The sequence below is a fragment of the Stigmatopora nigra genome, chromosome 14 (assembly GCF_051989575.1).
Source record: "Stigmatopora nigra isolate UIUO_SnigA chromosome 14, RoL_Snig_1.1, whole genome shotgun sequence".
NCBI classification, from domain to species: domain Eukaryota; kingdom Metazoa; phylum Chordata; class Actinopteri; order Syngnathiformes; family Syngnathidae; genus Stigmatopora; species Stigmatopora nigra.
The window spans coordinates 11,354,180-11,378,422 of NC_135521.1; the positions used below are offsets into that span (position 1 = coordinate 11,354,180).

General features: G+C 40.0%; 3 protein-coding genes across 9 annotated transcripts; 2 read left to right on the forward strand and 1 right to left on the reverse strand.

Moving 5' to 3' along the window:
* Positions 1–1,488: 1,488 nt before the first annotated feature.
* Positions 1,489–7,864, forward strand: slc7a2 (solute carrier family 7 member 2). Of its 2 annotated transcripts, none has more exons than XM_077732251.1 (12): positions 1,489–1,923; positions 2,624–3,000; positions 3,089–3,244; positions 3,374–3,539; positions 3,648–3,784; positions 3,941–4,163; positions 4,833–4,972; positions 6,071–6,173; positions 6,297–6,511; positions 6,646–6,812; positions 6,897–7,005; positions 7,099–7,864. In XM_077732251.1, exons 2-12 carry the CDS (start codon positions 2,631–2,633, stop codon positions 7,251–7,253), a joined length of 1,941 nt encoding a protein of 646 aa, XP_077588377.1. In that variant the 5' UTR covers positions 1,489–1,923; positions 2,624–2,630; the 3' UTR covers positions 7,254–7,864. The 2 variants fall into 2 exon arrangements, with proteins under 2 accessions (XP_077588377.1, XP_077588378.1); XM_077732252.1 differs by lacking the exon at positions 4,833–4,972 and adding an exon at positions 5,182–5,318.
* Positions 7,865–8,281: 417 nt separating this feature from the next.
* pdgfrl (platelet-derived growth factor receptor-like) lies at positions 8,282–10,843 on the forward strand. The gene is made up of 6 exons (XM_077732253.1): positions 8,282–8,562; positions 9,270–9,543; positions 9,613–9,764; positions 9,843–10,136; positions 10,244–10,380; positions 10,604–10,843. Exons 1-6 carry the CDS (start codon positions 8,508–8,510, stop codon positions 10,790–10,792), a joined length of 1,101 nt encoding a protein of 366 aa, XP_077588379.1. The 5' UTR covers positions 8,282–8,507; the 3' UTR covers positions 10,793–10,843.
* A 470-nt stretch (positions 10,844–11,313) lies between these two features.
* LOC144207047 (uncharacterized) lies at positions 11,314–24,033 on the reverse strand. Of its 6 annotated transcripts, none has more exons than XM_077732246.1 (16): positions 23,843–24,033; positions 22,749–22,793; positions 20,808–22,271; positions 20,465–20,672; positions 20,209–20,367; positions 19,939–20,028; positions 19,632–19,742; positions 16,389–16,597; positions 14,583–14,649; positions 13,304–13,506; positions 13,043–13,148; positions 12,902–12,975; positions 12,734–12,820; positions 12,507–12,623; positions 12,309–12,406; positions 11,314–12,184 (listed from the first exon to the last, which is right to left on the reverse strand). In XM_077732246.1, the coding sequence occupies exons 1-16, from the start codon at positions 23,936–23,938 to the stop codon at positions 11,956–11,958; spliced, it is 3,363 nt and encodes a 1,120-aa protein (XP_077588372.1). In that variant the 5' UTR covers positions 23,939–24,033; the 3' UTR covers positions 11,314–11,955. The 6 variants fall into 6 exon arrangements, with proteins under 6 accessions (XP_077588372.1, XP_077588374.1, XP_077588373.1 ...); XM_077732248.1 differs by having other exon boundaries at positions 12,507–12,620; positions 20,209–20,370; XM_077732247.1 differs by having other exon boundaries at positions 16,389–16,594; positions 20,209–20,370; positions 23,843–24,032.
* Positions 24,034–24,243: the final 210 nt, after the last annotated feature.

Consider the following 24,243-nt stretch of genomic DNA (forward strand, 5'->3'; position numbering starts at 1 on the left):
CTTCACCTGTTTGCACAAAAGAAATCGCTCTGAGCAGTTCATTGAGGTCAACATATGGAACAACGAATGCACAGATTAGTCCTCATCCTGCTTAATAAAAAGAGAATTACGTTAAGTAAGCACAGGTAATGGCTGCAGGCTCCTGCGCTGATATTAAAAAGTCATACATGAAACCTTCGTAATGTTGACCTCAATTCAAAGAAGCATCAGGTGAAGTTTTTTCTTATTTTTATACTTAATTTATACTTCAACACTGATCAACCTGAAAACTATTGATCACCTGCATGGTCTTAACTTACTGTATTTAAGATGAAGGTATTTATTCAATAACGTTTTACTTCATGAAGGTGATACCTGCCATCCGTGTTAAAGTTCACTCGAGCATTCCCTGGTGACAACAGTGGTTAATTGGAACAGTCTGGCGTCTACAAGGCAAACATCACTCACTCTGTTGACAATACCTACGTTTTTTTCTTTTTTGAGATAGGTCACTCAGCCCTCGGTGGGCAAATGAATTCAATTGGCTTCACAATTAGTGTGAGTCAACAATCAGTCGGGAGAACAGGGGGTTGCTTTTTATCATTCCCTAGTAACAGGATTTCGAATGTGATTTACGTAGTAGCTGCAACACAGTTTTTCCTTTATCTTTAAATATTATTTTGTCTGTTTATATGCATATAATAGATTCATTTGTCTATCTGTTCATCCATCAACACACTCAGAGTGTGAACAGTCTTTTATTTTTGTCATTCCTTTTGGTTTGGAGCTTGCATAGTTTCTCTGCAAGACAGCTGTCACCTTCCCACAGATGTTTAAAGCTGGTTTGAACTGGTTTTCAGCAGAAATATTCCCTGCTATCAGAGATTCAAGTGACACAGTGGGCAATTGGTTAACACGTCTGCCTTACAGTTCTGAGATCAAATGTTGAATCTCCTTCGTTTGGAGGATGCATGGGTATTCTCTGGATACTCAGTACTCTATTTTCCTCCCACATCCCAAAAACATGCATGATAAGCCGCTGGTTGAACACTTTTGATGCATGTCCCAGTGTGAAAGGATGTCCTCTGCCCACAGTTTGCTGGGATAGGCTCCAGCACCCCTGCATCCAATGTGAGGATAAGAAAATAAATGAGTGAATGAATAATATCAATCGTTCTACAACAGCTGTATTGGGAGTTATGTGCATCTGAAGTTACCCAGATTTATTTCCCCTGATATAACCCCGGTGAACAAAAGTCAGTCAGAATATCGATTCATATCTACGTGTCCAATAGCTCAGACAACATTGAGCAATAGTATACTTGTCATCTGTTATGGAGGACCACTGACCACCAAACACCCTTAATGTTGTTCGTCCATCCTTCAGTGACCAATCAGCAGCTATGCTTTTAGCAGCACTCCTCTCGCCTGCACTGGGTAAACACTAGTGTTTGCCGCATTGTTTGTCAATGCCAGTTGCCTAACCATTTATCAGTGCTTGCTAAGCATCTGCACCTGTGCAGCAGGCATTTGTTGAACTCAGTGGTTTTAAAGGCAATTACTCCCACTATAACTCCATTCTGCTCCGTCTTCCTATCTGGCACACGCATAATGCCAACTTTTAACATCTTGTGATACACAATGATAATATTCCACATGACAAGCATGGAAATTGGCAATGGGGACATCCTCCCTAAGGCTATGTAGTTCCTATAAAAGAATATTCAGGACAGAGGGGAGGAGTAAAAAACTTGCACTGTAGTTTCCACAGTTAGTCGGTGAATTAGTGACGAGTCCAGCATTCAGTCAGAACTTTAGGCTGCAGCTCAAAGGACCACCAGTTTGACTTTTATGGAGGTGCGAACATTCCATGTGGGCAGATCTTGATACTTGGCACTTTTTCCATCTGAATTTTGGACTCCTTTTGCTGAATTAACCTCACAGGTAGGAATATATTTCTGAACATCCATGATGGTAAATATTTCAGATTGTCAATCTTCTTAATTGTGTTTAGAACCTTAGCGGAATCATTATAATAAGAAAAAAAAGTATTTACCATATTGTGCGGGGGGGGGGGGGGGGAATAAATTAGGTCCATACTTTTGGCCATTATAATAGAAATGAGATCGATGTGGAGATTAATGTGTGGCTGTATTTTCATGGTTAATTGAGGTTTAAATAAAGAAATTAACGAAAGAGCAATGATTATCAGACATCTATTTTCATTTTTTATATTTATATTCCCATAGGTAGGTAATTTGACATCACTTTCTCTCCTCTACACTTTGGTAAGACCGTAAGAGGAGCCTGCAGTCGCTCTACTTTTAGTGTACTGTAGTATAATTGCTCTACAGCAATATTGGAATGTGGTTGCTGGGTCGTAATGATGCATTCATCTTGTTAGTGTACAGCCCTTTGAATTGTCCTATCGCCAGCATAACGCCAAACAATTGATTTATAATGGGATGCTCACTCAATGAATGGTACCCAGCAACATGCTTTGGCAGCATTCTTAAACTGTAAGTCATTTCTACTACGAGAGAGACGCACTTCAGATCTCTCAAAAGCTTTTGGTTGTTTTGTCTTTGTGTATTATGTAACACACCTTTCAGCATTCTTAGAAATTCTCCTTCTGTGTTAACAGTGACAACATGTTAGCGCAAGTTCTCTCATTTGGCCGTTCCTTGGTGCGGCGAAAGTTTGTTGACCTGAGTAGTTTGGACGAGTCCAAGCTCTGTCGTTGCCTTGGAACTGTGGACCTGATTGCCCTGGGAGTTGGCAGCACTTTGGGTGCGGGTGTCTATGTCCTGGCTGGAGAAGTAGCCAAGGGAAACTCGGGACCAAGCATTGTCATTTCCTTCCTTGTTGCTGCTCTGGCTTCCGTCATGGCTGGCCTTTGTTATGCTGAGTTTGGAGCTCGTGTCCCAAAGACTGGCTCAGCATATCTCTACAGTTATGTGACAGTTGGGGAAATATGGGCTTTCATCACAGGTTGGAATTTGATCCTCTCCTATGTTATCGGTGAGTTACTGCCCCTTTCTATGTATTTGGCTATAATTGGAGTGTTGATCCTGGTTTCTAGATGTTTTGTTCACTTTTTGTGTCACAGGTACATCCTCAGTAGCTCGAGCTTGGAGCGGGACTTTTGATGAAATCACAGGAGGACATATTGAAGTATTCTGCAAAACTTACTTTAGCATGAACTTGCTGGGTCTTGCTCCGTATCCTGATTTCTTTGCAGTCTGTCTGATTTTGTTGCTGTCTGGTAAGAAATAGAAAAAGTCACATTTCTATTACTCACAAAAAAATACTTAACAGTTCATTTCAACTAAACAATACAGTTCCAGCAGGTACAATATTAATTTTTGTACTTATTTTCATTGTGCTCCTACAGGACTTCTGTCATTTGGAGTCAAAGAGTCAGCCTGGGTAAATAAGGTCTTCACCTCTGTCAATGTGCTCGTACTTCTCTTTGTCATCATCTCCGGCTTTGTCAAAGGAGACAGTAACAACTGGAGAATAACAGAAGAATCTCTGGTAAATGTCACCATATTAGCCAGGTAATGATTTTCATTTCAAGATCTGCATTGGACTAAATGAGTTAAAAATGTTAACACCAGTCTAAATTTTTTTTAAACAATGCTATTGCTGTATGATGATTGTTATAGGAACCTATCAGTTGTTGGCAATGTGAGCAGTGATTATGGAGCTGGAGGATTCATGCCATACGGTTTTAGTGGGACATTAGCTGGAGCTGCAACCTGTTTCTATGCTTTTGTCGGCTTTGACTGCATAGCAACTACAGGTATAGACCTTGGTCTTATGAATGTTTTGACGTTCATTGGTGTTGGTATAGAGTGTAGTGATGATTCTCTTGTTTTGTATTAGGGCTGGGTGATATGGTAACAAAAAAGACCAATCTTTTCTTTAGATCACAACCCCAACTTGTTTATCCCTGCAGGTGAGGAGGTGAGGAACCCTCAGAGGGCCATTCCCATCGGCATTGTAGTGTCACTGACTGTATGTTTCCTGGCATACTTTGGTGTTTCCGCTGCACTCACACTCATGATGCCGTATTACCTTTTGGATGAGAAAAGCCCTCTGCCAATGGCTTTTGAATATGTGGGATGGAGCCCTGCCAAATATGTGGTCGCTGTAGGTTCTCTATGTGCCCTGTCTACAAGGTAGCCAACTGACTTTATCGTATTTTGGATACGCATATTTAATCATTGTGCATGCTGCCAGTCTCAATATTGGAATGATTTTTGCTGCTATTGGAATTTGTGGGTGAAGGGCTTCCTCTTGTCAATATCTGTATTGCATTGTATTGGACTGTTTCAAATCTAAATGGCCAATCATTCTCAAATATGAAATGATTGACTAGGGTAGGCTCCAGACATTGTATCATGTGATTTTTTTTTTAGGTAGAAGCGTATATATAGAATAATCCCAACCATTAAAAGAGGAGAACATTACATACAAAGTGTGACTAAATAAAAGGCCCTAACACCTAAACAGAAAACAAGTCTGGAGCCAATAGTGCCTTTCTTGCTGAAAGTTTATATTGATTTAAACTAGTTTTTATTCATTTTCTTCAATGATCATAGAGTTTTCATTGTGCATTCTTATAAAAACTTGGAACTGTGTTGTTTGTGCAGTTTTGCTATCTAGTTAGTGTTTTGATTGACTTCATTTAGCTTTTGGCTTCATCAAATTTCAATAAGGACAATTTTCCCTCAGGAAAGAAAGGCACACCCCTTCCACTGTAAAGCTGTGAAATGTGTTTGTTTTGTGTGCTTTGGGGTGTTTCGACTAATTTTGTTGGTCTTGCATGTCTCTGCTGTCTTATGCAGTCTGCTGGGCTCCATTTTCCCAATGCCTCGTGTAATCTATGCTATGGCAGCGGATGGGGTGCTTTTCAAAGCCTTAGCCCAAATCAATCCTAAAACGAAGACCCCTCTTATTGCCACTATGAGCTCCGGTGTAGTAGCAGGTGAGATCCTGGGAGCGATAAGCTTCTACACCAATCAACTGTGAAAGAAAGTGCTGAATAACAAAAATCATGGCTCCCCATTTGAACAACTTCTTATGAAACTCTTCTTTACCACATGCATCTATATACATGGGCTTTCACAGTTGTGCAGGTGAAGTGTGTTCTTTCCTCAGTGTTCTCCAGTTAACCATGAACCCTCTTCTCCATAGCCTGTTGGGTGCCATGTTTCCCCTACCACGCATTCTCTTTGCCATGGCACGAGATGGCATTCTGTTCAAATTTATGTCCAAAGTGAGTAAGCGGCAATCGCCTGTGGCTGCCACCATGGTGGCAGGTACCACTGCGGGTAAGCAGCCAAGACAAGGAATAGCTTATTGTAGGGGCTTGTGTTGTGAACTTGGTTCGTCTTTCAATTGTCGTATGGAGTTAGTGGTGATGGCTGCATGTTTAAGTTTGTGATTGTTTGCTCAAGTGCATGTGCATTTTTATTTTTTTGTGTTTTTAAGTGAGGTGGCCAGTGGACTTTTTGTTGTCTCATTTTTTCATATTTTATTAATCGTGGAGGCAGCCACTTTTTTAATATATATATTTTCTGAAGATAAACATGAAATTGCACAATTTACATACACATTCAGCTGCGCATAGACATTTTAATGAGGATCAGCAGTATCGGAAATGGATGGTAGTAAAGTGTTCTCTCATCTCAAATTATACTGCATCTTACAACTGGGTTACATCCCATGCAGGCACAGGGAGAACATGCAAACTCTAGACAGGAAGGCTGGGGCCTAGGATTGAACCCTTGATCTCAGAACTGTGAAGCGCACATGATATCCACTATAGCACTGCATCACGTTTTCCTACCCAATGACTGTCAATGTTTGTCCTGTAATTTTTGGTTTATATATATATGTTTGTATTGGATAAGGCCAAAATAGAACAGAAGAGAAGGTAAGAAGAGTATCAAGCATCCCAAAACATATTTTCCACTATCCTTATTTGTATTGGTCATCAATCCGTGAATCCACTATCTGTATTGTATATACATACACATGTTCAGGTGATGTGTTTAATTGTGTTGTGTCTTTTTCTTTACAGCTATCATGGCTTTCCTGTTTGACCTCAAAGCCCTTGTTGATATGATGTCTATTGGTACTCTTCTGGCCTACTCACTGGTTGCTGTATGTGTACTAATTCTCAGGTATGTGCATTTGCAACATACATATCCTCAGGTATTCTTTACAAATTACAAATATGAGGCTTATTGTTTTTGAGGCCATTAGCTGAAACTCAATCAGTCTTAATATACAACCTTCACCCCTAGGTACCAGCCAGATGGCGCTTTGGAGCGGCGAGGGGGTGAAGCCTCTAAAAGGGATTATCGGTTTTCTGAGGAAGGAGAGTCTGAACTAACTGAATCTGAGTCCCACCTCAACACACTAAAAGCAGGGGACTCAATCCTGCAGGCGGTTCTGCAACCACCCCCCTCTCCCTCTGAGCATTCCTCGAGAGTGGTCAACAGTTCAATTTGTTTGCTAGGTGAGACAAACCTCTTATAGCTTTGACTTTAATTAACCTGACGTTCTTCAATAATCAAAGTATTATTGTTAAAACAAAGATATACCTTATCTATTCAAAATTTGTGCATATGTGGGTATCTTTTGTCCAAACAGTGCTACTGGTATGTGCGATCAGCTATCTGACAACTTACCACAATGATGCCATCATTTGTATTGAAGTGTGGGTCCTGGTATCACTGTCAGTATGCCTCATTGTGTTGGTTGGTTGCATTGTCATGATATGCAGACAGCCTCAGACGACTCAGAAAGTTTCCTTCATGGTATGTATCTACAAAACAAACTGAAGTTGATGAACTGGAAAAATCTCAAGGTTATGTATGGATATGCGTCTGTTGTCATGACAGGTTCCACTTTTGCCATTTCTGCCAATTCTGAGCGTATTTGTTAATATTTACTTAATGGTTCAACTGAGTGGTGACACCTGGATACGTTTTTCTGTGTGGATGGCAATAGGTAAGTCTATCTTAAAGAGTCAATCCCCTTACATTACCTCAAGCTACTGTGTTCTTCCTCAATCCTGTTTCAACATTCCATCTTCTCGCTCAGGCTTCTTGATCTACTTTGGTTATGGCATGTGGCACAGTGTGGAACGCCACCGCTTCCTCCAGGGTAAGAGCAGAAGTGCCAAGCCTGCCAGTTCTTCTGCAATGGAAAATCAAGAAGAACGGTTCATCTCCCCAGAGAAGACCAGTCAGTTTTAAGACTATTATACTCAATTTTATCACCAATAGACTGTGACATGAAACACAGGCCCAACAACACACATGCAACTAAAGCCTCAAGGAACTTGTACAAACACTTACGTAACATAGGCTCACCATAATAAGTCTGTGAAAGCCATGTCAGTATTACGTCATTGGTCTCATGATGAGAAGCTGCTCTCGTTTGATCACTTTCACTGAAATGAACCACAAACTATGTATGAGACATTGTGTTTATGACACAGTGGAAAGGACGGGTAACACACTGGACAGTAACTTTTAAGCAGGCTAAAGCTGTCAGTACAAGGTGGATGTGTTTACCATGGATGTTATTTGTTAGAAATTTCCCTTCTCATAAGCAGGTGTCTGCTTAATACTTTGACTGCCCAATGGACATTTTTGCGAAAATTAAGTTTCATGGCAGGCCTAAATAGCAAATGTTATCACACTACTATGTAATGAATTTTAATATTGGACATTTACACTTTGATTATGTATGATTATATTATGTATCTGGAATGTACTGACTTTATTCTGTCTGTGAAGCTTCATAAAATGTGAAGGGATGAAATTAAGATTCCGATAAATAGTTTATAGACTGATTTCAAAGACATGGTTTTCTTATAGCTTATTCATTCCCTGCACTGCAGTCTACTGGTTTTCTGTGGTATGACATATTTGTTGAATAAGGATCTGCAAGGTATGAGCTTCCACTAAATATTTTGCAACACAATACACAAAAAAATAATACTATGGCAGAAACACAAACATACAGTTAGGTTAAATAATTAGTTTCATGATACCATTACATGCTTTTGGGAAAGTTCAAGTATCTACAAATGGTATTTAGGCTTTGACATAGGTTTCAAACTTGTCACACTCCATTACCTACATGAGAAGGATATGATATAGTGTATATTTGTCAGCTAAGTAGAAAAGCTGCCTATATTTATGGCAAGATGAGAAGGATACACTTTTGGCCAGCAGAGAGCGTTGAAGATATTTTCTCCAGCAGATCCGAGTGAGTAGATGGAGCAAAACAGAAGTTCCTCATTACTTTCCTCCCATTTGAACTTTTCTCTCATTCTCGATGAGAGATGGAGCTGGAGGGCTGAAGAATGCAGCTGGAGCCTGCAGAGTTCCGGCAAACCTCAAAATCTGACATCCTTACTGTTGTGAAGTCCTTTTAAACACCTTTTCTTGGGAAGACAATTACTCTGCAGATCCTTGGGAAACAACATACAAACAGACAGCATGAAGCTCTGTGTTGTGCTTTGTTTGGCATTGTTTTGGGTGGAGCTCCAACATGGTAAGTTTACTGAATCATACAAATCATTTGAATTGATTTAACTTATAGAAAATTGATGAATGTATTGGTTGAAGCAGGACCCTGCGGTACAATGCAGTTTTCTCAGTCTGTAGTTTCATTAGAGTGCAGATATTTCTGATTAAACCTACTTTTGTTTCTGACCTCTACTAGCAGCTGTCCTTCATTCGTTCACCATAAAGTATTACTCATGACATGTTCTCACCAGCACGAAGGTTGTTTTTGTAGATTATTTTCACTACTCATGGAGAAGGAAATGACCAGCATCAACGGTGACCGTGAAACTGGTCACGTGCCACAGGAAAATGATTTCAAACACTTTGCTGCAATGTTTTTACAGCTGTTGAAAACTTCAAATAGTCCCCAAGAGCAGCAGCTCAAAATCCAATGTGACCCTTTTTGGTAAAACTATTGACATATAACACAAATGTGAAATCCATTAAAGTGGAGATGTTGCATAAGAACCATATAAAAATGGAATACAATAATTTAACGCATCGGTCCATCAGAGGTAATGTTTGGGAAAGTATATGGCCTTATTTTGCAACATCTGCTCAAAGATTTGTTTCCAATTAATTTGTAACCTGTGGAATGCTAAAACCTTATAACTATAAACAGATACATGTCCAAACTGACCTTTTTTTTAAACTGTGCGCATAAGCAAAATCTTGCCATCTTTCTTTTCAAAGGCTCCTGCCAGCATGCCAAGAGAAGAAAGGATGCAGGTGAGAACCGCATCAGAGCAGGTGGAAAACGGGGGAAGATACGTCACCCTAAACTGAAAGAAGGCGGTGGGAGAAGCCATAGCTTGCTGACACAAGTGTTAGAAAAGGGTCGCTTCCTACGTCTAGGCCAGAGCACAATTCTGACTCCTGGGAAAAATATAGAGCTTCGCTGCAAAGGCAGCAACATCGGGTGGTCTTATCCTACCTACCTGGACACCTTCAATGACTCTCGTCTTAGGTGAGCAGTAGACCTGTAGTCATTTTGATGCTTTTGCAAGATGAAAAACCTTTCTATCTTTTCCACCAGCATCATACAGAGCGACAAGTACAGCCAACTTCTCCTGTCGTCACCCTCAGCTGCAGACACCGGACAGTACAGTTGCTGGGTGGTGGTGTGTGATGGTGGAGAGTGCCACAAAGACCCCGAACATGTGTATTCCTCCCAAATCTATTTCTCAGGTGACATGAATTAAAAGCATGTATTAGTAATAATGCAAACAAAACATGTTAGTCAACACATATGTACGTCTGTTGCAGACAAGGACAACCTGTTTGTCCCATCAGACATTCACTTCCAGATCGTATACTTACGTCCTGATAAACCGACTGTGGTGCCCTGTCGTGTGACAACCCCACAAGCCAAAGTGTCACTCCATAGAGAAGTTCCTCCTGAGGAGATTCCTTCCAATGAGACCTTGGTGAACTATGACCCCGCAAAAGGTTTTGTCTTGCAGAAACCAGGAGTCGAGTATCAGGGGGTGTTCTACTGCAGGGCTGTGACCAATGGAACACCACAGGTCTCATCTAAATACCAGCTGCTCTATGTGGAGGGTAAAGCTGGCTTTATTTGTGCTTTTTAACAGTCCGGTTAACGGTTCAAATAGAGAAGTGAAGCCAACCGGACGAAAATATTGTTGTATGCTTTTTGCTTTAAACAGTCCCCAATAGTCCACCATTTGTGAGCCTGAAAGCCTCCTCTGATTTGGTCAATGGAGGTGAAAACATCAATGTAACCTGCAGTGTGATAGGGGAGCCGGATGTCGACGTGAGCTTCACCTGGTCTTTTCCTGGAGAGGTAACAGTGTATATACAAATTAGTTAATGACAAATGTAAAGTCAACAGGGCGTATTAATTTAATTTTTGAATAATGCATACTAAGACACACCTTTATCTATTTTTGGAGACCAAGAATGTATATTGTGAAAATGAAATGTGAAAAAAATACCAATGTATTAGTATAACTCATAGGGGTGTACCATTGTATGGTATATGTACAAATTATTTTTTTCTTTTGTAGGGGCGGCGTCCTGTTCATGTCCAGACATCATGGAGGCTAATCAATCGAGGGCGCGGTCAAACAATACGCATCACACAAAGCGTGCTCAATGTGGAAGACATGGAAACCATCGATTTTGGGAAGTACATCTGCAAAGCCAAAAACCTGCATGGCGAGACACTTGTGATGACCAGCATCATGTCAAAATAGCTTCTGCATTGCTTTCATTGATTGATTAAAACCATGCTCAAAGAAGCTAAATCATGGTGTGCAGATTTTTTTTCAAGGATAAATATTATTGTGAATGAGAGTACTTGGTGAGTCCAATTAAGACAATACCTCTTTACTTCCTTTTTTGCACTTTTTATGCTCAAGTGTGACACTGGAAAAGAAGAGAGCAGCATTAGGTGCTTTGCTGTGGCTTTGTCAGTCACAAGCAGGAAAATCTGGATCAAGAAGAAAATTTTGTCAGGCTGACGTTCTAATGCACTCCACATGTGGAATGTGTTCCATTTGCCCAGAACGTGTTTCATTTTAGTGCTTCTTTCCCCCACCACTTTCTCAACAGCAACACTGCAGAAAGCTCAAGACTCCTGGACCTATCAAAAGGCTGAATGATCAATTGTGATATTTTCTTTTAACAATGGATAGGAAAATAGTAAAAGTAACTAATATTAGTCCACTATCCCCCTGATAAACATAACTTCTATCAAAAGAACAAAATAATCCTGTGTATTTCATAAAACAAGTTTATTAATTTCATATCTCAGCTGTATAATATCAAATAACCACCCAAAAAATATTCAGTGTACATATATAGCCTCCTCCAGCCAAAAAACAAAAACAAAAACTTTAAAGCTGCAATTAGGAGATGACACAAAACAAACATGCATAGAACTGGTTTGGTCCTCATGTAAAACAACAAAAGGAGGAAAGCCAACATGTTTAAAGGCCACATAATCTTCTGAAAGGATACTGGACCTGCTCAAACATCAAGCTGTATCTTACTGTAAATTGTTAGGTGTACTTTTTCCTATACAGGTATGATCCAACTACCAAATACTACTTGTGAAAACACCAAAGCTTGGTCATTGTGTATGCAGTGTATAGTAGCAACAAACAAACAGGCAATAATCCAGTGACTACAACGAAGAAAAATAGTGTTTCATGACATTCAAGCCCTGAGATACCCCCACTCCCATCCCTCTATAGAAAGCCAAAGAAAATGTACTTACATTTTGAGTGCTTGTGTGCTTCATTTTGAGTCTTTCTTGTCCATATCAGACCACCCCCATAGGCTTAGTGGTCAATAGGGTGACCACAAGTGACAGAAAATGTCGATTTGTTTGCTTCCTGGAAGCAGGGGATAGTGGTTATCTGGGGGGCAGCGGGGAGACAGAGCAGGCGTCGGAGCTATGCGATGGCTGGAAGCTAAAAGAGTGGGAAGGAGATGAAGAGGCTGGGGACAACTTCTGGGGACTGCCCGTTTCCCCATTGTGGAGTTTCCAATGCAGCTCTTCAATCTCCATTGACAAATGCTTGTTCACATTTGACTTCTTTTGGAGTGATTCCTGCAACATGGCATGCTCTGACGACAGTTGCCTGCATCCAAAAACATGGCATCTTAGACAGGGTAAACCTTCAAGTTTTAATTATTGAATTATTGAATTAAATTTAATTCTCATGGACACCACACACACACAGACCATAGATTCAGATAACCTACCTTAAGAGAGCAGAATATTTTTCCATTCGGGCCTTGAGATCCTCGTTCTCCTGCTGGACCTTCTTAAGGCTCTCGTCTAACTTCCCATTTTTCTCAATCTGGCAAAGAAATGAGGTGAAAAGTGTAACGCTTAAGGCCATCACTGGATCAATCCTTATTTTTTTTTTATCTTTTCCAATTGTTTTAGCTCCATCTTACCAGTCCGCCAATTTCTATCATCATCTTTTTCTGTTCTTGAAGTTGTTTGTTTTTAATATCCAGGACCACCTTTAAGCTTTTTAACTCTTGCTCCAGAAACACAGTATGGGAGTCCTTCTACAGACAAATAAACCGAAAGGATCCCAATCTAGATTATGAAGCTGACTGTTAAAAGGATAGGACGTGCTGATTTAGTTTACAATTTTCCCAAACATAGAGACTGGCACCTGACTTTCAGGAAAGTGCTTGTTCTCCTCTGCTTTTAGCTTCTCCATCAATTGAGCATTTTCCTGAGTTAGCATGTGAATCTGAGCCTGCAGAAAAGATGCAGATTTTCTTCAATGCATGACACATGGACATTTTACTTAAATTAGAAGTGAAACACTCCAACTCACATTGAGTGCAGCATCAGCATCCTTGAAACTGGCATAAGAAGATTCCAGCTGCTGAGTGAGGCTTTTTGTGAGTTCTGAAAAAGTCATAATATTATTACAACAAAAACCTATTTTGGGTCATGGCTCAATCCACTCACTCACCTTCCACCGACTGTTCATGTTGGTGTTGGACACGTTGCATCTGTTCAACATGGCTGTTCTCCAATTCCAGCTTTATGAAGTCATGGCTAACTTTGAGTTGGGCAATCTTTCACAAAAAATAAACATTAGAAGCGGCACAATTACTTCTGTACATCCCTAATATTTAAAAAGTTATGTGATGGACAATTTTTAATACACTGTTTTCATACAATTACTGTAAACGAGTACTAATAGATCAACATTGAGTTCAGATGGGCAAACCTGCGTCTGTAGCACAGCTTTGCTCTCGTCTGCCTCCTCCTGGAGCTTGTTAAACTCAGACTGGTAGAAGAGCTGCTGTTTCTGCGCCATCTCTTCAATGTCCTTCTGGTGCTGCTCCTTCATCCTCTGCATTGCAGAGTCCAAAGCATCTTGCAAATCCTGCTTTTCTTTTTCCAGCCGCTGGGATGAATTTACTGCGCTCACTGCAAAATGATAACATTTAGTAGATCCAAGTTGCTGGAAGAGGTTATGCACTTGTAATATTTAGGAAGCCTTTTGCTCCGAAAAGAAAAATAAATGTTTTGTAAAGTAAAAAGATTTGAAATAACAAGGCTTATGTAAATAGATAGTCTGGGGAAAGTTACTGCAATTGCATATTTTGACACCACAAAAATTGGGCAATGAGTAAAAGATTTCACATGCACTTTTGCCTTGTTATTGCTGGCCCTTTAACTTTGTGCATGCACAGGGTGTGGTAACACTCAATCCAGAATCCTGGTCATCCAAGACCATCAATAAAATATTAATCTAGCTATTTTTAACTAACATTGATGCGCACATATGTGATGATTTGAATTGTCTGTTAAGATGTTTTCTTAAGTGGAATTAAACATGACTATGCCACCTTCCTCAGAGTGGAATAAGCGTACCAGATCCAAGAAGAGAGGCAAAGCCAATACTGGAACTAGTTATCAGACTCTGGCACGAAGAGGCCAACAAACTGCATTCCTCAAGCATGTGCAACTGTGGTCTGGTCATACGAGTCTTTAGTCCAATTCTGCCTCTTGAAACGCACACCATTTGGCTCAAATGGTGAATGTATGTCTATTTTTTACCACAACTAAAGTTAGATGCTCTGGCAACAAATTCGTAGAGGCAATATGTGGCAAACATTGAGATAAGTGGCACCGAGAGTATCGCATTACAGGATGAAGACACAAATCTATTGTTTTTATGGGAAGCCTGCAGAAGAAAGTGAATATGAACTTTCTTATATTTGTTTCTATAGTCCATGTAACACATTCTACTTGAGGTGAGGACAGACCACTTGACTAAAGAATGTGTTAGAACAGTGCTCAGTTTTTAATAGCAGTCATGTGTAAGTCCCGAGGCACTTATAACAAGGTGTGTGTGTGTGGGGGGGGGGGGGGGGGGGGGGGCGTGTATGGGGTCCTAAGAATAACTAAATAAAATATTTGGAGGGATTTGTTCCATTAGATGGGTCAAGTCTGTGGACAGATATAGAGACATATTGCAATGGCAAGGGTGGTTAACTCACCTAGCTCTTCTCGTAGCTTGACCAACTCCTTGGACAGTTCCTGGCTTTTCTCTTCTTCTTCATCACGCTGCAAGGTTCATACAAAGCAAACAAAAACATGGTGATGATGATAAAATAAAAGTCGAATTCGATAAACAGTTGACAGAGAATGTTGCTAAATTAAAAATCACAATGAAAAAAATGAAGCAGAATATATACACATTGAATCTTCATTTAGTTTAAGAATATTTTGCCTGCAACATTCCTTTAAATCCACACGACTATTTAATGAACCAGCACTTGCTGCATTGCTCTTCACAGTTGCACCATGTATAACTGTTAAGAATGAATTTAAAATGGTTCATCTGTTGCACTGATCTGAGGGTAACATACCAGATAATGATGATGTTAGGCATGATTGTAAATAAAAATATATATATATGCACAAAAGCCTTTTATATGCTGCAATTACAAATTAGCTGTAAAAAAGTAATATACCTGTTTTGCAGCACAAGGGGAATTAAGGCACCCTCTGCTGCCTGAGCATCCCATCATATATCAGGCTTCGATGTCTGAGTCCCCCACCCCCACTGGGGTTTGGCCACATCGAGTTTGCCAGGACAAAAAGCAGTTCAGGTGGGCACACCACCTCCACTTACATCCTCTTGGAAAAAGCCACTTGTATAGCTGAGGTAACTTGCTGCCAAGTGAACTGCTGTATTCAAAACAATACACAAAAAGGGGCAGGCTTCTAAAGGAAGAAGAGGCTCCTCCCTACTGAGGTGAGATAACTAAGACGGCACATGCGAGCAGTCGCAATAGAGCAGCTTGATCATTTGTAAAGATGATGGAGCAGACCTTAAGATGTCAAGTGACCTTCCCAGTGGGACACAGGCGGCGACTTCATTACCACCATCCCCCCAATCTCATCCAAAGAAGCATTAAATCATCTACTAGATCTCTGCACCACTCCCTCTGTGGATCTCATGCTCACAATTCCTCTATTACACAAGCACACCCTTTTCCTAAAGTGACACATGGGGTGTCCAGTTTCACTTTATGGTAAGTCATTTCACAGTCAATAATAATCTGCTACACGTGGACCGAGATTAGCCAAACTAAGGAATTTTAAAAAAGTGGGTGGGGTCCTCACTGTGTGGAGTTTGCATGTTCTCCCCTGGGTTGTGAGGGTTTCTCCGGGTACCCCAATTTCCTTCCATATCCCAAAAACATGCAGGATAGGTCGGTTGAACGCTAAATTACCCCTAGGTAAGAGTGTAAGGCTGAATGGTTGGCCATCTCCTTCTGGCCTGTAATTGGCTGGCCACCAATTCAGGGTGTCTGTCCCCTGACCATTGTCATGCCATTCAAACAGATGATAAGAAACAATGTGCATTGCTGTCTAAGTGCTGGAGCCACAAGCTCATTTTTCCATATCAAGTCAACAGCTGGGGGCACTCTCCCGCTATGATAGCAAGAGCCTTCTATTCTCGGGCTACTGGTTTCCACTGCGTACAACCAGCACAACAAAACTTTGTCTAAATATAAACCTCTTACACCATGCAACAAAATGAAATTGTACTTTCAATAATTTGCAATTAGATCTGACATATACTGCTCTGCATTTCACGACTGACATCACCCAGCAATTAAGGATGTGATCAATTTCACAAACCTGTCAAGCACAAGTGATTTGATAAAAAGCATCACAAGGATGCCATAAAACTATTTTCTTCAAGAAATGTTCTGGAACTTTGTTGATTTATTTCTGAATGGAATAAAGAACAAACAAACCAATTAAAATAATACCAAAAATAATTACCCTACCTCAGCGAGTGTTTGCTGCAGGACAATAGCAATGGCTTCAAATCTGCAGTTTGAGGCAGCAAGGAGTTTTCCAAAATTTTGTCGCGTCTGGTCATTTCTGTCATTCCTCGGGGTACTGGGTGGTACCACATCTGGGGGCCCATGATTCTGTGTGGATGGGGACAATGATGCTGGTTGCGAGGTAGAGGTCTTGGGCTTGTTCTTTTCTACTGCAAAATAATATCCATCAAGGGTTGTGACACCATTCATAATCATCATCATCAAGTCATGTAATTTTTGTGTGTGTAAGTTAATAAACGAAAAGCATTGTTTGTTTGAAGGGAAATCATGAATAGGAAAATAAAGTCCATAACTGGCCCTATGACTGACTAGTGGTGGGTGACCAGTCTAGGGTGTAGTCTGCCTTTCACCCAAAGTCAGCTGAGATAGGCTCCAGCAATTCCCACCAGCCTTATGAGGATATGCATTAAGGAAGATGAATGAATGAAAGTCCATAACTGTGGGAGATAAATACTTCTCCATCCACTCTCTTTACTTCCCCTCCCTGGCGTTGCAGGAGTACTGCAGGCTACTCCTGCAGACTGTTGACAGAAGAACGGTACACCCTAACTCAGGCATGTCCAAAGTCCGGCCCGCGGGCCAAATAAGGCCCGAGGACAAATTTTGACCGGCCCACGGCCTCTATCATGAAATCAATAATACACGGCCCGCCAGCACTGTTGACCACAGTATAAAATAAGTGTACAAAAAGCTATTTTTCACTTCACCAGAAGATGGCAGTAGCCCTGTGGCCGCACTCTGGCCGCCGTGACCCTTGCGTCATTGTTTCAGCCCAGCCCATTTCTAACATGTAAACAAAAAAAGGAAAGTTGACCGGGAGGGCCTCCGCATCCAGGAGAAGTGGAAATTTGAGTATTTTTTCACTGAAATACGAAACAACTGTGTCTGCCTAATTTGCCAAGAGACTGTGGCTGTTTTCAAGGAATTCAACATTAAGAGGCACTACCAGACGAAACATGCTAGCTACGACAAGCTAACTGGGAACGAACGCGGTGAAAAAGTGAAGCAACTGGAAGCTGTTTTAACGGCACAGCAAAGCTTTTTCACAAGAGCCCGTGAGTCAAATGAAAATGCCACAAAGGCAAGCTACGAAGTGGCAACGCTAATTGCAAAGCACTGCAAACCTTTCAGTGACGGTGAATTTATTAAAGACTGTGTAATGAAAATGGTTGAGAAAATTTGTCCCGCGAAGAAGCAAGAGTTTGCCAATATTTGCCTGGCTCGTAATACTGTGGCACGGAGAATTGAAGACGTTTCATTAGATATTAAGAGACAGTTAGAGGCAAAAGGAACTGAGTTTGACTTTTTCTTGTTAGCGTGCGATGAAGACCTGGACTACATACTGCAGTCAAGATCCCAGTATCACCCTTCACATTAGTGCAGGCAAGATATTTGTTAAGTCCTCTGAGTTGAATAAATTCTTAAATCTCAGTTCATTATTTTTTTTGTGATGGTCAAAATCACAGTTTGAATATGCAGTGATCATTGTTTTGTTTTCAGCACTGTTCCTACAGTGAGCATATAATAGTGAATAATATGTGATGTTTCACATGAACTTAGATATCCTTGATAGTTTTCTTAATTTTTTTGTGGTTTGTGATTTCGGTAAAAACCTAAATGTAAAAAAAAATGTAAAAGTAAAAGTATGCCATTTGTAATTAAAAAAAATCCCAAAAAGTTAATTTGCATTTAATGTTAATGGTTCAAAGAATGTCAGGCTAAAAGTCGGCCCGCACACATTTTCACCTTACCAAATCTGGCCCTCTTTGCAAAAAGTTTGGACACCCCTGCCCTAACTGGTAGAGAGGATTGAACCAACTCATTACAACACTAACTTAATTTAATGCTGCTGCTTTAGACGAATGTGAAGTGGCTTTAGACTGAATCACTTGCTGTAGGCTGCAATTGTCGACACAAAATAAATGGCAAATGAAGAGGACCCTAAATTTCACATTACTGAGATTTTTTGTTGGCCTGTCAAGGAGATATCACAGCACAGAACTGGTCATGGCGTGCATGGTTCATTACGATACAATCAGTCACTTTGTTTGAGCCCTGTTTGCACAATGGAATTATTCATTCAGATTACATGGAACACTACATTTGTTGTCCTAAAATAATAATACTGCCATATTTGTGTATACCGTGTCAACATTTAATTAGTAATGCTTTTTTAAAAAGAACTCATTAGTTGCAAAATTATAATATATATAGTTTTTTGTTTTTTTGTAAACAAGGACATGAAGCTCATGGAGCTCAACCGAGCCCAAAATAACATTGGTTCATGTCAAACTGAAAGACGATAACTAGGTCTCATAGAAGTTTAAATTTCCCAACACAAGTCAAGTACAGCAAATAACAAAATTAGCAAATGTTACTTACCAGAGGCCAAAAAGCCAATAGTATCAATATACCAAAGTAAACAGACTCACCTGCTTGGAAAACCAACGTGTTTTTCCAAGATCCTGACAACAACTGAATGTTTCGGATTAATCCTTTAGCTGTGAGACGTATGTGGATGTTTGAAAGGGAAATATTTGGAGACCAAAACATCTCTTATCAATCAATGTAGGATGTCACCATATACATAATAAAAAAAAGTGAAGTTCTTGTCTAAAAATGTCAGTTTTGCCACGGAGACAAAAAGAAAAGAGAAAGCATCCACGTCGTCATGATGTAATTCCCAGCTAGGACATATATCAATATTCCATAGTCCTTAAAGACCTTAAATCCTAGAAAAGCCAGTCTTCAGTCTTTTGCCAAAAATGAGCAACACTTATCTTGATGGGGGAAGTGTAAAAGTAGGGGCAGGATGGTAGGGTTTAGAAGTGGAGGGGTAAAGTAGGGTAGACTAGCGATGGGAGGACCAAGGAGCAATAGGGCAACCAATAGGGACATTTGTAACCCTCCTTGTGCTCACTGTGTACTTAATTTCTCCGCTTAAGTAGTGAGATGAGCACGAGATGAGCCAGCTTTCAGCAAGGTTGTTCCTATTACATGAACTGCTGACACAGCTGTCCTTGGCAATGGCAGTGTTGATTACTATGTAGCTGTCTATGAATGCAAACAGTATCACGTTTTTTGGGGGTCAAAGGTTTAGCTCTGGCTGAAAGAATTGTGAGCTATTGTCGCAAGGTTGCACATAGAAAAGGAATTCTCAATACAATGAGAGAAATGTCTTACCTGGTTTAATAGGTGTCGGATGGGTAAGTCGTGATGACGGCGTTCTTTTTAAAGGAATCATCGGAGAAGCTCCTTTGTTGGTTTTAGTAGATGTGATTGTGGTGGGTACAACTGTGGCAAAGAAAAGGTTTGAGGAAAAACTAGGTGAAGGGGTTTTGGTTCTGTTCAAAATTAGGGATCTAAAATAAATGAATAAAAGAACCTCCATTTAAGCCTTCAGCTACAAGAGCAAGAACACTGTCACTGAAGGTCTTCTAAAAAGACTATACACTTAAAAAACATGTAATATACACCAGTCTGATCTTACTTGATCCAGGCCTTCTTCCTGGGGTTGGTGTAAATTTTCCTTTGACCAAAACAGTCTTATTAGGAGTTTGTTTACACACACCTGCACCAACTGTGGGACAAGCAGGTGTGATTTTTCATTATAAAAAAAACAAAGAAACAGCTTTAACTTTAAATTTTAACTCATTATTAAAACCCATCAGAAGAACCAATCATACAATACTAACCACATGAAGACCCCAACCAACCCAAGGTAAAGCTCTAATTAATTGATCTTGAATTTGTGTTTCACCTTCATTGTGCTCACTGTGAATGCGTTCACGGTTTCCACTTCTGGTTTTCACCGGAGTCTTTCGTGGTAGTCGAGAGCCATTAGAAGGGGGGTTCATTAAAGATGATTGGGATACATTCTGCTGTTGCTTGAGATTTGTTGCCTGATTTTGCTGCCTTCCTGCTATGAAAAGTAAAGGGAGAACTGTGGTTAGGATGGAGACAGAGGACATGGTGTTGCATTTCTCAGGACTAGGACTTTAAAACTTTTAACAAACCTCTTTGCTTAGAAGGTGGTGTTCCTACCACTTTAGACACCCTGTTGTTGACCCCCAAATTATTTCCTGGTCGCTGCTTGATAGGCTGCGTAGCAGTCCTGGAAACGGATGTTTGAGAAAGAAATCGTCCACGTGGTTGGTTTGGTGATGTCTGTTGTCGGCTTCTGCTATTTTCCAAGATGCCTGTTCCCACCTTGTCAGATTCCGGCTGCAAAAATGGTGGCTTAAAAATCTCAGCTTTTGAATATTTTAGTCTTAACCAATACATCAGTCCAATGCAAAAACATGCAGATACATCATGATCTAAAGCTTTTAAATGCATACAGAATTAATTTCTACTTACCATTAGGTTGATGTTTGTCAGCTCTCTTGCATCCTCATTTTGCAAGACGAGTTTACTCTGGGAGGAATTTTTTACAGGTTCTGCCTTTGTTTGCTTCCCATGTCTTGGAATATTGATGGGTATTGTTTTTTTATCCCTTTGTGGCCATGGGGAGGACTGCAAACATTTTGTTGAAGATTGAGACTGTCTCATGCCCTGACGCAGTGCTAAAAGTGACCGTAACTCAATTTTGTTTGCTGCATTCTTCTGTGGAGTTGGTTTCGGATCTTTCCGTGAACACTTATCAGTGGGGAGTTCTGCAAATGGTGAGCAGAACGTTTGGTTGCAAGCACCCAGAGCTGGAGAGTCTTCTGCCTGGAATGAAGCTGTTTGCTCTGTGAAAATGCTACTATTGCTTTTTTCAAAACCAATTGTATTATTGGATGAGTTTTTGATTGTTACACCCAATGGCATAGCTGTTGGAGTAACATTTATGTGAGTACTGTTTTCCCTTTTAGTTGTGACAGACCGAAAAACATTGATTTCCTTTACTTTAGTTGGACTAAACACAGTAGCTCCTCGCACACTTTTCTTGCATTTGGTGAAGATATTTGTTTGAACTCTGTTAAGCTTTGGGGAGGACGCTGAATCAATTTTGTCATTTGATGCTCTTGTCATAACTTTAGAGATTCTATTAGTCAAACCAGATTTGGAACAGTTGACCTCCATTTTCTTCTTTTTGGCTGATGGAGACTGTCTCACATCACAGTGTTTAGACAGAGTGGAAGTTGGTGTTTTTTTAGAGAAAAATATTGGGCTGCATACATTTTCAGTGCAAGAAGGTTCTAAGTGGGGAAGCAGGTTATTCTTAATGTTTACTATTGGTGTAGAGACCCAAACAATGTCCTGTATAGTTGACAAAGCAGGTTCAAAGGTAATACACTTTTCAGGTGTGAAAGTGTTAGAAAAATGCACCAAAGGTTCTGAAGTCAATAATTTTCCAGCTGGCGATTCTTCACATAAAATGGTCAACTGAAGACACCTCTGATTTTCAGATGGCGTAGTGATAGGAGATGTAGTCATCCTCAAATCGTCTTCTTCAGTGGGGAGCTCACTGTTGTCAGACATTATGAAAGTCTTGCCAAGACATGGATGCCCAAAGTTCTCAGTATTTTTTTCACATATATCTGGTAAGATGGGTGCAGTCATTATATTAGATACATCGTGTCGGGATGCACACGCTGCAGACGGTGAGCTAGATGATTCATCAAGGGATGAAACTTTCAAGAGAGACTGGTCCACCAAACAAAAACTGTCACTTCTTAGAACCATTTCACCAGAGCTCATAGAGCAGCTATCATTTTCAGGTGAGCTTCGCTGAAAAGTTTCACATAAACCCAGCTGATCTTCTGCTGGTGAGTTGAGTGATGTGGTAATATTGTTGCTTCTGCAAATCCATTCAGTGTGCTGATCCTCAATGGACATCTTTTTGTGATGGGAGGGAGAAAAATAAAGGGTGAATAAATGTTTTGACTTAGCTCATCAATGCTGTGCCAATGGAAAAAGACTGATGGTTGTAAAATCAAGCTTGCAGTTTCGAAAGGGAATTTGCTTGCACTCATTGTAACAGGAGCTGGATGAACAAATTATTTATGACTTTTTCAACCAAAATGCAATTCGATCTCGCATCAGTATATTTGTGGAATGGGGGCATAACATACTATACTACTATAGTGGTTATTTTGCAAGTCTCAGGTTTAAATTATATTCATTTACTGAGCACTATAATTTCTTAATCAAGAAATCTTGATGCAGAAATACTGTTTATTCAATGTCAAATTAAATGTCACAGACCACAATACCTTGCTAAATATACAAATGAATAAAATTTCACTAAATAAATAGCTAAATCTGCACAGACAGACAAAAAAATACCATAAACCGAGTACCAAGTAGACTCACCTTTAGCACTTGTCCAGAAACAGCTCCCTCCTCGTGTTCAGTCACCTGTGGAAAGATAACGTTACATTTTGAGTCAAGAAACCCACATGTCCTACCTTGAACTTCTTTTTTCTTCTCCAATGGCTGCTTGTTTACCTCAGACCTACATTGATCAAATGGTCAAGCACTGCCCAGCTCCTAGTCAACCAAGAGTGAACATAGAACTACATCCACACTGATCCCAATGCAGGGGGAGTGGCCAAAGACATTTAGGCTTAGATGGCATTCACAGTTGCTAAGCAGCCAAAGACTATTTTATGAGGGAATGGATCAGACTGCTTTTTAGCAATGGATAAGCAAAGAGAAGATTTGACTATACTATCACAGAAGGATGTGGCACAATCCAAAAGTCTAACCAGTTTTTAAGTAAACTTGCTTTCTTGGGAGAGGCACCATGAATGATTTTTCACAGAAAACATGGGAGTTTGATGACATAACCCAATGCTGAGTGCACACAGATCCTCAGGCCAGATCTCAACACGAGAACAGTGTTGTGGCACAAGAGTCTGAGACACCCTAAGACACTTACTATTCATGCTTAATCTGTGCAAGGTCCCTACGTGCAAGGACTGTGGTCTAATCTGGACAGGAAACATGTTAATGTACAGTTAACATGGCTAAATTGTCAAGAAACTCCATGTGGTTTAAACTCTTAGAAAAAAATAAGAGCAAACTTTATCAAGAATACAAACATCTACTTCACAAGCATTTAAGTGAGAGTTCAATTTGATCAGTTTTTCTATTTTTGCCCCTGATCTTTCCAAAATTCAGAACTAAACACCGTGCTGTTATTGGAGGCAAAAAAAGTATTTTGCAGTTCCAGTGTCATTCCAAAATTCGCAATGAAGATCCAATACTAAAACTCAACAAATTGACGGCACACCCACGCTAATCAACGAACTAAAAGTGTTTATACAATCGGAATTCAAAATAACAAATGCCTAGAACTGGCGTTCAACCGTCGCTAACTATTAATCACAATAACGTCGGCATCGTGGTGTTATTGATCTAATTTGGCTACCTACAAAAACAAACATTTAAGTATAAGTGTGTACCTGTAACAGGAGCGTGCACCAACACTTGGAACACGCACTTGATGAGATAATTGGTGGAATGTTCCTTTTCACTCCTCCTATTTCACGTTTAACCATTTGGTACACGTGTGACTTATTATTTATTTTTTGGGGGTGAGTAATGTTTATTTTTGATGCGCTTGTCGTTTAACTCACGTGATGCAACGTCACGACAATCGTCATTTATTGTGAGTTTTTACATGACCTCATCATTAATTTTGTAATTGGTTTAAATCAATCCAAATATTAGGATTTTTTTTAAAATTCCTATATCTCAGAGTTTTAGGGAAGCAAAATCTACAATATCATTAAAAATTAGACCGAACAGATATATACTTACTTATAAATATTATTAGAAAAAAACAACACCTTTCTGGCAATTA

What these genes read in the sequence shown, in the direction of transcription:
- slc7a2 (XM_077732251.1), top strand. Translation starts at nt 2,631, where the DNA reads ATGTTAGCGCAAGTTCTCTCATTTGGCCGTTCCTTGGTGCGGCGAAAG. An exon ending in TCTGATTTTGTTGCTGTCTG is followed by an intron (nt 3,245 to 3,373) that starts GTAAGAAATAGA and finishes GTGCTCCTACAG; the next exon opens with GACTTCTGTCATTTGGAGTC. An exon ending in TGACTGCATAGCAACTACAG is followed by an intron (nt 3,785 to 3,940) that starts GTATAGACCTTG and finishes TTATCCCTGCAG; the next exon opens with GTGAGGAGGTGAGGAACCCT.
- pdgfrl (XM_077732253.1), top strand. Translation starts at nt 8,508, where the DNA reads ATGAAGCTCTGTGTTGTGCTTTGTTTGGCATTGTTTTGGGTGGAGCTC. An exon ending in TTCAATGACTCTCGTCTTAG is followed by an intron (nt 9,544 to 9,612) that starts GTGAGCAGTAGA and finishes CTTTTCCACCAG; the next exon opens with CATCATACAGAGCGACAAGT. An exon ending in CTCCCAAATCTATTTCTCAG is followed by an intron (nt 9,765 to 9,842) that starts GTGACATGAATT and finishes CGTCTGTTGCAG; the next exon opens with ACAAGGACAACCTGTTTGTC.
- LOC144207047 (XM_077732245.1), bottom strand. Translation starts at nt 23,938, where the DNA reads ATGGTTAAACGTGAAATAGGAGGAGTGAAAAGGAACATTCCACCAATT. An exon ending in TGACAAACATCAACCTAATG is followed by an intron (nt 20,673 to 20,807) that starts GTAAGTAGAAAT and finishes CCATTTTTGCAG; the next exon opens with CCGGAATCTGACAAGGTGGG. An exon ending in TCCGACACCTATTAAACCAG is followed by an intron (nt 16,598 to 19,631) that starts GTAAGACATTTC and finishes ATTATTTTGCAG; the next exon opens with TAGAAAAGAACAAGCCCAAG.